This window comes from Fukomys damarensis, unplaced genomic scaffold, assembly GCF_012274545.1.
Source record: "Fukomys damarensis isolate Sample0158 unplaced genomic scaffold, DMR_v1.0_HiC HiC_scaffold_37, whole genome shotgun sequence".
Lineage (NCBI taxonomy): Eukaryota > Metazoa > Chordata > Mammalia > Rodentia > Bathyergidae > Fukomys > Fukomys damarensis.
Genome location: NW_022900949.1, coordinates 45,155,344 through 45,171,459, shown reverse-complemented (window position 1 = coordinate 45,171,459; position 16,116 = coordinate 45,155,344). Strand labels below are relative to the sequence as shown.

The window sequence follows — 16,116 nt, the reverse complement described above, 5'->3', positions numbered from 1 at the left end:
CAATCTCCATACCTCATATGAATCCTTGAGACATAAGAACTCCAGAGCATAAACCAAAAATATCCTTGCAAAAGAAGAAACAAACATCAAATTACACAAAACTTTCAATGAACTAAAATAACTAGTATGATACAAATTAGCACATATATTGAAATAGTTCTAAACAATGGAATTTATAGTTTGGGGAAGTATTTGAAATTCTTCCAACTTCCTGTTTAATATCTCTTCTATTTTGCTCTCCTTGTTTCTCTCTCTCTCTCTCTCTCTCTCTCTCTCTCTCTCTCTCTCTCTCATATAAGAGAAATAGCCAGCGTGTCTGAATTATTTCACTTAACATTATGTTCCCAAGTTGTATCCATGTACCTACAAATGCCTCAAGTTTATCTTTCTTTTATTTTTGGAAGGTCTAATATCTTGAATTTTTATATATTCTTAATGTTGGCTCTTTGTGGAATAACTAGAAAAAAATTTCCCATTTTATAGATGTCTATTTACTTTGTTGGTTGTTTCCTTTGCTATGCAGAAGCTTTTGAATTGCTATGATTCCATTTGTGAATTCTTGATATTATTTCTTCTGCCATTAGCGTTCTGTCTTTAAGAGTAGTATTTATTTTATATTTTAGCAGATTAAGTGTTTCTCTTTTAATATTTATAGCTCTGATCCATTTTGGTGAAGTATGTGGGTCTAGGCTCAATTTTTTGCATGTGGATATCCAGTTTTCCCACCACCATTTATTACAGAGGCTCTCTTTCCTACAGTGTATGTTTTTGGCTGTTTTATCAAAGATTAAATAGAAGTCTGTGTCTAGGGTTGTTTCCACTTCTTCTGTTCTGTTCTATGGATCCACATGCCTGTTTGTGTGCCAGTATCATGCTGTTTTAATCACTGGGGCTTTATAGTGCAACTTCAAGTCTGAGACTGTGATGCTACTTGCATTGCTTTTGTTAGCCAGAATTGCTTTTGCTATTCTGGATCTTTACTGACTCCATATAAATTTTAGGATTATACTCGAAAGTACAAGGCCCTAAATTCGATCCCCAGTACCAATTAATTAATTAAGGATTGTTTGCTCTAGCTCTGACAAATGACATTGGTATTTTGATGGAATTGCATTAAATTTGTAAATCAGTGTTGGAAGTATAGCAGTTTTGTTTGTGTTGTTTCTGCCTATCCAGGAACAGGGATATCTGTCCATTTTTTTAAATTGAGTTTATTGGTACATTTTAGGTATATAGTACAGTTACATTAGTTATTGGGATCTTGTACCTTTACATGACAGGTCTTGGTTCTCATTTTTTTCCCTTTGTCTCTGCCCTACCTTAACCTACTTCTCCCCTCCCCACTTACACTTTATTTCCATTTTTTCATTTTCTCCTATTTTTTTCTTTTCCCTTATTACCTTTCCCCTACCCTTCCCACTTTCCTTACACCTTTAGCCCTTTTCTTCCTATTTCACATTGTCAATTATCTCATTAGGATCTTGTGTACTATTACAGTTTTTCACACCAGAGAAACTATTCAGTATTTACACATGTGTGACTTATGTATTTCACTTAGGAGTATATCCTCAAAATGTATCCATTTTCTTATGAATGAATCTAATTTCTCATTCTTTATGGCTTAGTAGTATTCCATTTTATAGAAAAACCACATCTTCTTCATCCAGTTTCCAACTGATGGGCAAATGGACTGTTTTCAAGTCTTAGCTATTACAAACTGTGCTGCTATAAACATAGGTGTGCATATATATCACTGTGATATGATTCTTTTAATTCTTTTGGAAAGATACCCAGCAGAGGTATGGCTGGGTCAAATGGAACCTCTAGTCCTAGCTCTTTGAGGTATCTCCATATTGATTCCTTTTTCATTTCTAATTTCTTTAATTTGTATCTTTTTCTTTCCTTTTGTAGTAAGATTAGCTAATGGTTTGTTTTATTTATTCTTTCAAAGAACAAGCTCTTTAATTCATTGATTCTTTGTGTTGTTCTTTTAGTCTCCATTTCATCAGTTTCTCCTCTGATCTGTATAGTTACCTTCCTTGTATAAGTCCTGAGTTTGGATTGTTCTTGTTTGTCTAAAACCTTGAGATGGATTATTGGGTTATTTATTTATTTAGGCTTAATCTATTTTTCTGATGTGGGCATTCACCAATCTAAATTTCTCTCATAGGATTGCTGTCATACTGTTCCGTACTGCTTTCATACTGTTCCATAACTTCTGGTATGTTATACTGGCATTATCATTTATTCCTAGGACCTGTCGTATTTCCTCCTTAATCCTCTGTGACCAATTGATTATTCAAGAGTGTGTTGCTTAATTTGCATATATTTGTATAATTCTATGGTTTCTTTTGCTATTGATTTCTAGTTTCATTACACTATGATCTAATAATTTGCATGGTAAAGTTTTGATTGTTTTGCATTTGTTTAGGCATGCTTTATTAGTTAGAATGTGGTGTACTTTGGCAAAATACCAGGTGTGGCTGAGAAGAATATGTATTCTGTTTCTATTAGGTGGAACACTGTGTATATATTTATTAAGTCCATTTGCTTGATAGTTAAGTTCAACTCTGATATTTTTTTTTGGTTGATTTTGTTTAGTTTATCTAATTGTGAAAGGGTATTGGGATCTTTTACTATAATTTTTTATATTTATTTGATCTTTAATGTTTTATGAGTTTGTTTTATGAAGTTGGGTGCACTATGATTATGTGCATATATGTTTATAATTGTTATCTCTTCCTATTGAATAGTTCTGTTAACCAATACACAATGTTTGTCTTTGACTTTTTTGACCTTTGGCTTGAAATCCAATTTATCTGAAAACAGAATAGCTATTCCTGCTTGTTTTTTGTGTTCTAATTTCATGGAATTTTGTTTTCTATCCTTTGATTTTTAGTCAATGAATTTCTTTTTGTGTTTTTTTTTTTTTTTTTGAGTTTATTGGTACATTTAGGGATACAGTACAGTTACATTCATTGTTGGGATCATGTACCTTTACATGGCAAGTCTTGATTCTCATTTTTTTCCCCTTACCTCTGCCCTCCCTTCACCCCCTCCTCCCCTCCCCATCTACAAACACTTTATTTTCATCTTTTCATTCTCTCACATTTTTTTCTTTTCCCTTTTTGTTCTTCCCCTACGTATCACACCTTCCCTACACCTTTAGCTCCTTTCCTCCCATTTCTAAATGTCAGTAATCTTATTAGAATCTTATGCATTGTTGCAGAATATTCACACCAGGGAAACTATTTGGTATTTACACATGTGGGACTTATTTATTTCACTTAGGAGTATATCTTCAATATGTATCCATTTTCCTATGAATGAATCTATTCTCTCGCTCTTTATGGCTGAGTAATATTCCATTTTATAGAAAAACCACAACTTCTTTATCCAGTTTCCAACGGATGGGCAAATAGGTTGTTTCCAAGATTTAGCTATTACAAACTGTGCCGCTATAAACATGGGTGCACATACTTCTCTGTGATATGATTCTTTTAGTTCTCTTGGAAAGATACCCAACAGAGGGATGGCTGGGTCAAATGGAACCTCCAGTCCAAGCTCTTTGAGGTATCTCCATATTGATTTCCATAGTGGTTGCACTAGTCTGCACTCCCACCAACAATGGAGGAGGGTTCCTTTCTCCCCACAACCCCGCCAACATTTGTTATTGTGTGATTTCTTGATAGCAGCCATTCTTTGTGGGGTGAGGTGGAATCTCAGTGTTGTTTTCATCTGCATCTCTCGAATGACCAGTGATGTGGAACATTTTTTCATATATTTTCTTGCTGCTTTCACTTCTTTGTATGAGAAATGTCTGTTCATTTCGGATGCCCATTTTTGGATCGGGTCTTTATATTTGGGGGGACTGATTGTTTTGAGTTCTTTATATATCCTTGATAATAGTCCTTTGTCTGAGGTACCTCAGACAAAGGACTATTATCAAGGATATATAAAAAATTTTTACCAGCTGTACTTCTTTTTGTGTTTAATGTGTTTCTTGTATATAGCTTACAAATGGATTTTGATTCTTGATCTATTTTTGCTAATCTGTTTTTTAATTGGTGAGTTGAAAAGTTTTCAATTAGCAATAATTGCACCTCAGATAAACCTCCCTGGCTATGATACTGCCACTGCACAAAGCTTTGATTGGTGAAGTGAGTCTATTTACATTAATAGTTATAATTGATAGGTATCAACTTATTTCTGTCATTGTATTAACTTCTTGTTGCTGTTTTTCTTTCTTTCCCTTCTATTTAATTGTTACCCCTACCTGATGTATTTATCTTATTGGGCATTGTTAGCTTCTAGGATATCCTTGAGAATATTTTGGAGTGTTGGTTTGGTGTTCATGGATTTCTTTAGATTTTTCTTTGTCATGGAAATATCTTATTTTTCTATCAATTTTGAAAGATAATTTTGCAGGATATAACAGTCTGGATTGGAAGCTGTTTTCTTTAAAACTTGAAGCATTTCCTGCCATGTTCTCCTTTCCAGGAAGGTTTGTGTTGAGAAATCTGTTACAATTCTGATGGATTTGCTTTTATAGGTGATTCATTGGTTTTCTCTAGCAGCCTTTAAAGTTTTTTTCCTCTGTTTTATTTCTGGTATTTTCATCAGTATGTGGCATGGGATGCTTTTTGTTTGGGGGAATTTTTTTTTTTCTGATCATAGCTTTTCAGAGTTCTATATGTGTCACCTATCCATATGTTAAATTCCTATTCCATGCCTGGAAAGTTTTCTGCTATTACTTATGTAAACCAATTTTTCTGCTTTTTGCTGTCTTCTGGTTTTTCACTAAATTTAATTACTCTTATATTAGTTCTCCTTGAGTCTTCTAGGACCTGTTGGATCCGTTTTTCATCTTCCCTTGTTGTTTTCATGGTATCATTCATAAATTGATCATTGACCACAGACCTGTCTTATAGTCTTTACATTATTCACTTCTGTTGCCCATACTTTCAATCATGCTTTTAATTTCCTGGATTTTTGTTGGAACTTGCTTATGGATTATCATTCTCTTCTATGCTGGGCATTCATGTTCTGTGTCTCTTTGTTTAGTTTCACCAACTGCTTATTCCTTCTTTTTGAACATTTGTTTCTTTATGGTCATTATCTGATTAGTTATATCTTCTTTCAATTCACTAGCCATCTTATTGAACTGTTTTACCTCCATTGATACCCCTACAGACCTACCTGCTATGTAGCTTATGATTCCCTCTTTCTCAATGCCCTCAAACCATTTTTGGGGGAGTTGGGAATTTGAGGAGGCATTTTGTTGTCTTGGTTTTTCATGCTTCTGTTGTTTTGTTTTGTTTTGTTTTGTGTTCGTTGTTATTGTTGATGATGTCCAAGGGTTTTGAAATTTTTTGGCCTGTTACTCTATTCTTTGGGAGTGAGCCACAATATGATTTTAGTAAAGACAATTAGACCACCCTTATGAGGTTGACCCATAGTAATTCAGACCACTAATTTCTACTGGTTGTATGCAGCAGTGTCAGAGCTCAAATATATCGGTAGACTAGATGCTCTCTTCTTCAAGACTGTCCCTCCAACAGTCTGCTTACTCACACTGAACCTGGCCTTCCACAAATGAATACAGTCCCTGTGATCTTCCTGGTCTGAGCCTACCCTCCCAGAGGATCCTGAGATCCCTATTTAGCTCTTACCCTCTCCAAACCTTTCTCCCAAGTCTCTATCTCCCCCATTTCCCTTATTTCACACAGTCTCTGTGGAAGGATGTCACTTCAGTCCTGAAGCAAAACTCTCCTCCTGAGTGTTGGTTTCTTCTTAGATTAGTTTGGTCTACTGATTGTCAACTCTGTTTACCTGTGCTGTGGAGTAGCCAGGAACTAGATGTGAGGCAGGCAGCTCCTGGTTCCTCCTGGCGCTGATGTAGTACCCAGTGGGCAGCATCATCAACTGAGGACTAGATGCATGACTCTCTGTTCCTCCTGGCTCTGGTGTGGGACATAGGTGTGTATTAATGTAGCTAGGGGAAGGAAATATGGTTCCCAGGTCCTCCTGGCTCCACTGTGGGGTCCAGGTGAGTATTAGTGTCAGTGGGGACTCAGTTTAATTTTTAAATTATTATTTTATATCCTAGATTAAACACCGATGGACTCTTAGAAGTAAGAGTGAGCCCTGCTTGCTGAACCTCTAGGCAAAGCCAGGATACGATGTGTAGAGAGACAAATGCTTTGCTATTTTCAGAATATGAACCATCTGAGCTCTATAGTCTTTTCTTATGTTCTTGTTTTACGGCCTTTTTATGGAAATTTTTGGAAATACAGAAAAATAAGAATTTAGCATATCATTTAAGAAATGGTCTAGAGTAAACAATATGTTCACCTAAAAAGCACATTTTATAAGTCCAAGTTGTGCACACATCCTTTTAAAAAGCTGCTCCAGAATGTGGTATCATAAATGTTTGACTACAGATGCTAAAAGAGATACAGCAACTAACAAAGGTTGCTCATAGAGGCTTCCCTTAGAAAACATTTAAGAGGTTCCTGAAGGCCTAATAAAGGGAAGGGATCTGAACAGTAGGGTTGTTTCATATGTAAAATTAAAAATGACAAAGAAAAATATTCATCATTTGCTTTCAGTCTTTTCCCAGAAACAGTGCCAGGCACTGGGGACTTGATGGCATTGAGGGAGCATTTTGCATTCCTACTTTACAAAGTTCTGCAAAGCTGCTCCACAGTTCCACTCAATAATGAGAGCGGCCTCCTGGGCAGAAGCAAAAAGCAATGGATGCCTGTTCTTAGACTGCTTGCTGTGAATATTGGAGCACATACCAGAACCACAGGTTTTCATAAATGCTTCATATCAGAAAATGAAAGTGTGGTGTTTCTGCAAGTTCACAGAACCCAGGCATCTGCAGCCACCTCCACAAACTGGCATTTTTCAGTCATTTTCTTGCTCTTATTTCTCAACTTTATCCCATCATTCACAGCCTCCCTGTTGCTTCTAAAATAAGTGTAACCTTTCACTTTGTTCTCTTTCCACTAATGCTAACTTGAAAGAGCACAGATAAATCCTGGTGCAAGGCCACCTCATCAAGACAGATATTTTATCTCTAACTTTGTGATGGAGACTTTAGAAACCGTCATTTTCTAGGGGGTAAAAAAACCTTTTAGCTGTTATGTACTTAAAACTATCCATTACTATCTATCTAGTCACATGGGAAAAATTTGTATGAACCATCAGAACTACAGAAAAGGCTAGGTAGTAAGGATCACTAGTTTATTTCTTTTTCAACAGTTAATTTTTGAAGTTTATACCCTCCCCCAGCATATATCCAACTGTCCTGAGCTGGAACAGCCTCTCTAGCTGTTGTGGACAAATGGGCCATGTCCATGGGTGGGGAAACAAATCCTGGAGGTTCTCCTATAGGAAAAAAATAAAATTTCTACTTTTTTAACAAGCAAGTTTGTCTAAGTAGCATCACTATGCTCAGGCAGCCCAATATTAACCCCAGCCTTCACCTTGTTCTGTTACCTTCAAAATGTATCATTCTCAGCCCGGCGAGGTAGTGCAAGCCTATAATCCCAGCACTCAGGAGGCTGAGGTAGGAGGATCGCTGTGAGTTTGAGATCAGCCTGGGCTACATAGTGAGTTCCAGATCAGTCTCAACTACATAGTGAGACCCTGTCTCAAAAAAAAAAAAAAAAAAAAGATGTATCATTCTCTTCCATCCCCCAAGGAATGATTGCCCCTTTTCCCTAATTGACATTCAATTCTACATTAAATGTTGCCAAATCCTATTCGTCCTCTACACTTAATAGCTTCAATCACAAGCTCCTTCTCAATTCCTTTCTCGTTGTCATCTTTGCTTCACCCAAGCTTGTTGAAAATAAATTCCTCTAAGCCTGACAGTGAAGAATTGATTGAAATGAAATGTTGTAACTGGCCAGGATGAGGAAAAGACTAAAAAAGACACTAGTGATGAAAATTTTAAGGAGGCTTCACTCTCAGGATCATGCAAATTTAGGATCAGTTAAGAATGGATGACTTCTTGGGTTTATACGCAAGATATACTCCAGTCCTAGTTCTGTGATGTTTTAAAAATTATTTTAAAATATATTTTGGCCAAAATCTGTGGCCATGCAGACACGAGCCAGGCTTCTCTGGATATCATGACCTCAGGGTGAGGTACCTTGGCTCAGGTGCTGCCACTTGGTGGCTGTAGGCTTAGAGGATCTTGCCTGTAGCTAGGCAGAATAAGAGGCTCAGTTATGTGTTTTTAGTTGCTGTATTTCTTTACGGATATTCCCCTCACCTTCATTACCTGATTTCATTCTCTAGTTTTATAGCAAGATAGCAGTCTTTATTGTCACCTAACACATTTAACACTTCAGGAGTCTCAGTCAGGTAACCAGCACATGGTTTAAAAGCACAGGTATGATGACTTCTGTGGTGATCCATGATTAAGGGCATTACATAGTGATATGAGTCACAGACAGTCATTATTAATGATTAAATATTGGATTTGGGGTTAGAGCTCATTGATAGAGAGCTTGCCTACCACATATGAGGCCATGCCTTGGATCCCCAGCATTGCAATAAAAAAATAATAAAGTATGAAAGGTAATATCCACACAGCCTCTTCATGCTCTCCAGAATTTCCTAGTGTTTTAAAATACTTTCTTCAAAAAAATGATGTAATATCCACACAGCCTCTTCATGCTCTCCAGAATTTCCTAGTGTTTTAAAATACTTTCTTCAGTGAGAGAAGGGGGTGACTTTATATCAAGTTCTCCCAGCACTTCTTTACTTTCCAAATTCCATGGGTATAAGTGTGAGGTGTCATTGTCCCTGTTGTGTGTCTCATCAGGAGAAATAGACTTAGGGTGGAGTTTCTGTGTGTTGGACTTAGGAGTAAACCAGAAGGTCCCCAGAGTATGATCTCTTCAAATTCTATCTCTTAAGTACCTCTTGAGTTTTCTGCTTAAAGACATTTTATTGCAATTATCTGTGTGTATTTTGACCTCTGTCTGGTCAGATCCTTATAAGATGCTAAGGTACTTTATATGTCCTTCTTGTACACAAAATACATGTAGTTTCCTCTTCATTACTAGCTTTTCATTGCAGTCCTTGATTTTTTTTTTTTTTTTTTTTTTTTTTTTTTTTTTTTTTTTTTGTCCCAAGGATCGAACTCGGGTCCTTGTGCTTGCAAGGCAGGTGGCGGAACCACTGAGCTAAATCCCCGGCTGCAGTCCTTGATTAAAAGGATATTCACCTACTGTCTTTGTTTCTTCTTCCAGTGACTTGGATGTGCCCTTCAGGATAAAGCCCATCTCAGAAGACTGCATTTAATTGCCTTCTAGGTTACCTGTAGTCATCCTCAGTAACACATCTTCCACTATCATGCATACACACACACACACACACACACACAGATTGCCTTCCTCTGAATTTTATAACTATTTTAGTCTCAGAGAACTGTTCATTCAAGGTCATTCTCTAAATGATTATAGTTGCCTCCTAGCTGGTCTCTCTACCTCCAAGCCAAATCATTTTTTTATAGGAATTGTGCTCATGAGAAGTCTTGGCATGCTGGCTACAAACTTGCATATTTTTGTAGATGTATAATGGTATAATAATGAGGTATAGTCTTTGGAGACATAACTTTTGGATTTAAACCCAGCTCTACCTGTATTACTTGTGTGAACTCATCACCTTTGGGCCCCGCTGTTGCCATCAACAAAAAAGAACAGCATTTACCTTGCAGAGGCTTCATGAAAATGAAAGCATAATACCTGCAAAGCTGTTAGCACAGGGCCAGGCACAGAGAAGAGTTTTGCTCCTCTTTTGTTTCATTATGCAAATACAGGCATTCTTGGGTCAGGGAGGTCCTACATTTTTTCCTTCCCAGGACCTTTCTTTCAACATACTATTAGTGCTTGGAGTTCATCAGTAGGTATCCCTTGTGTAAAACATCTGGGTGATCTGAAACAGAGTTGAAATCCTACCAAATTTATTTTTAACCCTAGCCTCAAGGGGAGTGAAGAAGAAAAGGAAAAAGAAATTGGTGATGAAAAAACTAAAGTCATGGGAAAAAAAGAACAAATCTATACATGAATTACATATAGCCTGTTGTTCTTCTTTTCTAGTCACTTTGACTTGATTGCAAGGCTCCCATATTGGACACAGATAAAATTTCTTCCCATTAACTTAACTTTTTAAGAGCTCCAACAAATCTCACTACCCCAAGGCTGAGGCAGAAGGATCACAAGTTTGAGACCAGCCTGCCAGGGCAATTTAAAGGGAAAGGGGCAGCGGGTGTAGCTCAGTGTTAGAACACTTGCCTAGCATGTACAAGGCCCTGGGTTCAATCCCCAGTATAAGAACAAAAGAGAAAAGACCCATGTCTTTTCTTCATCCTTCCAGAAGTAATATCCCATTTTAGTAAATCCAATAGAAAGAACATTCCAGTTATTTATTATAATGGAGTTTTCTAAATATAACACACATAAAATTTCCTACTTTATAATCTCCAAGGCCATATGAGCAAATAGAGCCTTCCTGACATTACTAAGCCAGCGAATGTATTCTACTGTTCCCAGAAGATGCAACACAAACATTTTGTTCTCCTATCACTCCTTATTTTAACCTCCTCTTCCTCAACCTTCAGCAGTTTTTTAGAGGTTTTTGCTGGTTTAACTTTTATTTAGGTGGTGCTGCTCTTTGAAGTCATGAAAAAGTTCCTTCTCATTTTAACTCTCTCAGGCTTAAACATTGTTGTTGTTGTTGTTGGTGGTGGTGGTGGTGGTGGTGGTTTTGGTGGTAGTGGCGGTGGCGGTGGCAGTGGTAAGAAATGGAAATGCTTGCCTGGTGCCTGATGAGTCAACTTTTATTTGGTTGATATGAGTTGGGGAGGCAGTCAGAAAAATTTAAGAAATTGAAAGATAATGATCACTTAATAGCAAGATGAAAAATTTTCTTTCTACTCCCCACTCATGATACCAAGTTATTCAAGCACCTGCTTTTTTGTAGAAAAATGAATTCTTCCATGAATGGAAACCCAAAAGTTGAATGCCTTACAGAGTCACTCCTTGCAGAAAACACTTCAACATAACTGTGCAACTGGCCATTCTGGGAAATATGGCAGTGGCTTTCTTATGAAGACTATCTTCAACACAGAATGTGATTTTAAGGATTTACCTATGCTTCAGAAATTGAGTTGTTCTGCCTAGGGAGCACAGAAGTCTTTTCTTAGTGAATTGTAAAATTGGAAGTAATATATTCTGTTCTTACTCTTGCTGCCTGGTGACATGGATCAATAGAGGCTGAGCTTTCTGACCTACATGTCAGTCTCAAGTTGCATTTTGGACAGGGAGAAGGCAAAGCTCAAGAAAGGGGCATTAAGCACTGCAGAAATGGCCTCAACCAAATCCATAACTGTTTTGACAAAAAGCTAATTAATTTCTTCTGTTACTTTTCTTATTAGCAGGTTGTAATAGGCTGCCTTTTGCCTTCTAAGGTTGTGTCTCATGGCTAATCATAATCCCTGAAAAATGCATTCACATTAATTGTACCTGTTCCTCTCTTCCAGGTAGCTATAGATTTCACTGCCTCAAATGGGGACCCCAGAAACAGCTGTTCCTTGCATTATATCCACCCTTACCAACCGAATGAGTACCTGAAGGCCCTGGTAGCTGTGGGGGAGATTTGCCAAGACTATGACAGGTAAGAGACTTCCAGTCAGCCAAAGCCTTATCACCTCTCAAGTAGGCTTAGATGGCTGATTCTTGGCAGAAGTATGAAATTAAATCCAGCAACTTCTAATACAGAGGCTCACAAAAGAATAGAATGAAATATTGTCCCAAACATCTCATCCAAACACCTACAGAAACTGATCTGGTGCCAGGCTCTCATTAGTTACCAATGTCTTTCTCATCATTCTTTTCATTGTCTTGCGAGACCACTGGCTAGCAGTTTTACTTTCATTTTTTTGGAATCTGAGTATGTGCCTTGCCACTCAAAGTTTGCTCATGGACTAGCATCATTCCAGACCTAAAGAATAAGTAACTTGTGCACTGTCACACAGCCACAGGCAGGACTTGAACCCAGGTCTACTCCACCCCCAGCTTAAATCCATAATCACAGTATTTCATAGGTCCTGAAACTATTGGTAACTTTAGCAGTGATATCTACTAGGTTTACATCTATGCAGCCATGTGTGTGTGTGTTTGCATGCATACATATGCACACACATATATTCATATATATATATACATATATATATTCATATATGTATATATATGAGAGAGAGAAAGAAAGAATAAGTCAGTATTATTTATTTTTCTTGATGGTAAATACTGACCTTTCCCAACAAGAGAATTCTCTGTAAGAAGTGATTTACACAAATTATATTAAAGTGGATTTATTCTGCTGTTTAAATTTCCACATAAAAGTGAAGGAGCTCGGGTATTTGTTGAAGAAGGTTTTTTGAGGTAGAACCAATGTAAATATAAATACATACAAATATCAGGTGATTCCCCAGTGTGATGGTAAAACAAGGCTGGTTAGTAATCAGCAGCAAATAATTGACCTTTTAAGTGAGCAAGATAAAGAACGCAGTGCTATCCTCCAGGTTTCACAGAAATTTTGTAGGATAGCAGGATTTTTGTTTCTTCTCATCTTTTAATTGGTCATGACCACTTAAAACTCTGCTACTGCATACCCCATGGAAAATGACATGTCCTGGTGGCCAAAAGGTACGGAGAAAGAGACGAGTAAATCATATGGGGCCTGAGGGCAGTCGGGAAATGAAAAACAAAGAGCGCCAAAACTCAGGCTCTGTTGACATTTCCCCTCCTCTACACACACGGTAATCGAGTCATTTCTCTAGCGCCAAAACTCAGGCTCTGTTGACATTTCCCCTCCTCTACACACACGGTAATCGATAGTCATTTCTCATTACCTTGTCGAAGCAAAGTTCTTATACTTAACCTTCAGATATAGACTGTGAAGATAAGCTGAGTTTCAGCTCTGATTTCTTGGAGTACTCCTAAAGAAGTTTATGTTACATGGAAAGTTTTACTGTGGAGAGAAAACTCTGATAAATTTCACCTCACCTATTTTGGAAACTTGTTCGAACTTCCCCAAGATATAAAAATAGTAATTCTCTCCTTCTGTTCCTTCTCATACACAGACACATGCATGTTAGCAATCTATTCTAATATAATAATGTGTACACATGTAGAGATAAGAAAGGGAGGGAATGTTTTCAGGATTCCAAACTTTTAAATCTTGAAATAAAAATTTTCTAAGCATAATGGTGCATGACTCTAGTCTACCTATTCCAGAAGTTGAGGCAGGAGGACCACATAAGTCCAGAAATTAGAGATCAGCCTGGGCCACGTAGCAAGACCCTATTTCAAAAATAAATAAATAGGGCTGGGGATTTAGCTCAGCGGTTCGGTGGCCTGCCTTGCAAGCGCAAGGACCGGAGTTCAATCCCCAGTACCAAAAAATAAAAATAAATAAATAAATAAATAAATAAAAGATAAAGTAGATAAATGCATTTGTCTCTAAATCTGCATGGAAGAAAGCAGTCAATAATGAACTCCACAGAGAAGATTGGTGAGTTGTCAAGAAATTAAGATGCCAAGGCTAAAAGCTCTCATCGTGATTCTGCAGCGGATTTATTGAGTGACCTGGATACTCATGTATTATCAGGCAGCATTTATTGGTTGCTCTCTGTTGAGAATCTCAAGGGCTGGGGATTTAGCTCAGTGGTGCCGCCTGCCTTGCAAGCTCAAGGTCTTGAGTAAGAATCTCAATTTCCTAGGTGCCTCATCTGCAAAATGCAGATACTATAGTCAGAGTGACATGTATGTCTTATAAAACTTTTATCTCGATAAAACTTGAACCACACAAAGTCTAGGGTGCATTTTGTATTCCTTCAAAAAGGCATATTCAATATAAAAATAAGATAGAACATCTTAGCAGTTATACAAAGAATCGCCATCATGATGCTTTTTAAAATTGTAGTAGGGCAAGTCTGAAATTATTATCCCCAACTGTCTAAGAGAATCAACTTTCTGCAGCTCAGTGGAGCAATATACATATTTGTGTAAAGAAAGCAGCTCAAGAGTAAAATGGGCAAATGCCAGGGAAGAAAAGAAGGATTGAAAAATCTTGACACTCTTTTTTAAAAAACTCCCTAGAAGAATGTGTAACGCAAGCTGCTCATTTGAAAACTGACAAGGCTCTGTAGTTTTTCCTTTGTGTGGGTGGATAGAAAATAGGCAGATCAGGAAATTTCAAGTCGGGGCTCTGGAATTAATTTATTCTAGAATCAAAGTCAGTGAGGTTGGTGCTTAAAAAGAAACACTTGAATAAAACTGACAGAAGGCATCATTTCCCATCCTGCAACAACACAGAGGTTTTTAATCCCCATGAGCCTTAGAAATTCCTCCACACCTCAGACAGCCAAGGGTTTTCTTTCTTCCTTGTGCAGTCATCACTACTGGGTCACTATGAGGTGATTCATGAAGTAGAACAGCTTGAAAGGTATGCAAAGCTCTTCTCTGGGTGGCCTTGAAGGGAAGCTTTCTGAAAATAGCTGGTCCTGAAGCCCAAAAGACAATCTTGACCACCTGTGCTATCCCTCAGCCTCTGAAAGTAAGCCTGCCACCGATACTCTCTACCAACCTTCCCAAGCTCCTCTGATGCATACGTGCACAAACACATGCATGTGGGTGTGCATGTGCACAGACACACATGTACACATGTGTGTAAACATAGCCATACAGATATGCACATGGCACACACACACTTACAGGCCCATACCAGCTCATGTGCCCCTGCTGGCACTTCCCCAGCTCCTGTAAACATCCTGGTTCCTCATACCACTTAAAGCCCAGAGTCCTGATGACATTCTTTCCTGGAGGCCAGCAGGAATGTGAGTCACTGACAACTCAAAATATCCTCTATTAAAAGGGTTACCTAAGTGCTGTTGAGAGAGGACTAAAACTGAATAATTGCTTGGAAGTACAGATTCCCACTTTCTGGAAATGACCAACTCAGAATGAGATAGGAATATCAGAAATGTAGGCAGAGTCTTCCTTCACAGTGTGCTAGGAGATGAGGTTAGAACTGAAAACCCAATCTGAAACATGTTTTCAAATGTAGAGCATTGAGCTAATCAGAGATGAGTAATCAGAAGATGAGATCACATCACAGTGCTACCTTCTCCATTCTGCCAGTGCCTTTCAATTGTTCTTTGCTTTGGTTGCACACTGAAACTATTTGGAAAACCTTAAAATATACTAATGCCTCCCCTCCCCTCCAGGGACTGTGATGCAGTTGTCTAGTGTGCATCCTATGACCAGGATGTTTTCATTCTAATAGGTATCCAGGGTTGAAAATTAGGGTTAAATTGGGAGAGATGAGTCAACTGGGATGGCTAAGGTCCTTTGTAGTACCTACTAAGTGCCAGGAACCTCGTGTGATGTTGTGAAGACAGAAAAATTAATGAAGCAGGTCCCCTAACAAGTGAGAAAGATATGGATTTTAAAGTAGCTAGCTAACACAGGTTCTGCCTGTGGTGGTAGTAAGTGGTGGAAGGCATTATTTAAGCCTCTAAATTTATTTTTAGAAAATAAACAACACAAAGGGGAAGAAATTAGATATGGAAGTGTCAGATATGGAAGTTATCTTAAACCAATGATCTTTAAATATTTTTGTTCATTCACACCTAAAAAGAATTTTGTAAAAATGTGTGTGGTCTTCACACTTGATATCTAACATTTTCAACTTAAGGTAAATAGTGATGAAAAATGAAAATTCTAGAGTAGTAGTAATATGGACATTTAAAAATAAACTCTTATATGACCCTTGTGACTGTCCTGTACAATATAAACACCATAGCTATTTGATATCTACCATCATCCCTTCAAAAAAATAATTGAACAAGTTCTTCAGTTCAGTTGATAATTTTAATTGTTTCTTCTTTTTCACCAATTCATTTCCATATTACTTCCTCCATGGAATTTTATCCTAATGTAACTTAATAAATTTGATTTAAAATCCTATTATTGATCACTGTATCGTATATTTCTACAATAAAATATGAATACTAAATTAACTAAAGTTAAT

The 16,116-nt window shown here is 37.5% G+C and overlaps 1 protein-coding gene, 1 long non-coding RNA gene and 1 pseudogene across 2 annotated transcripts in view; 1 reads left to right on the top strand and 2 right to left on the bottom strand.

Moving 5' to 3' along the window:
* LOC104863145 overlaps positions 1–16,116 on the bottom strand; it is a 74,495-nt gene that overhangs the window by 10,331 nt on the left and 48,048 nt on the right. The gene's annotated exons all lie outside the window — the stretch shown is intronic.
* Positions 1–16,116, top strand: part of Cpne4 (copine 4) — a 522,029-nt gene that overhangs the window by 485,590 nt on the left and 20,323 nt on the right. Inside the window, exon 11 of the mRNA XM_033759485.1 lies at positions 11,564–11,697. Within this exon, the coding sequence (XP_033615376.1) occupies positions 11,564–11,697 (134 nt within the window). The remainder of the gene's footprint in view (positions 1–11,563; positions 11,698–16,116) is intronic.
* LOC117284563 lies at positions 4,060–4,148 on the bottom strand (annotated as a pseudogene).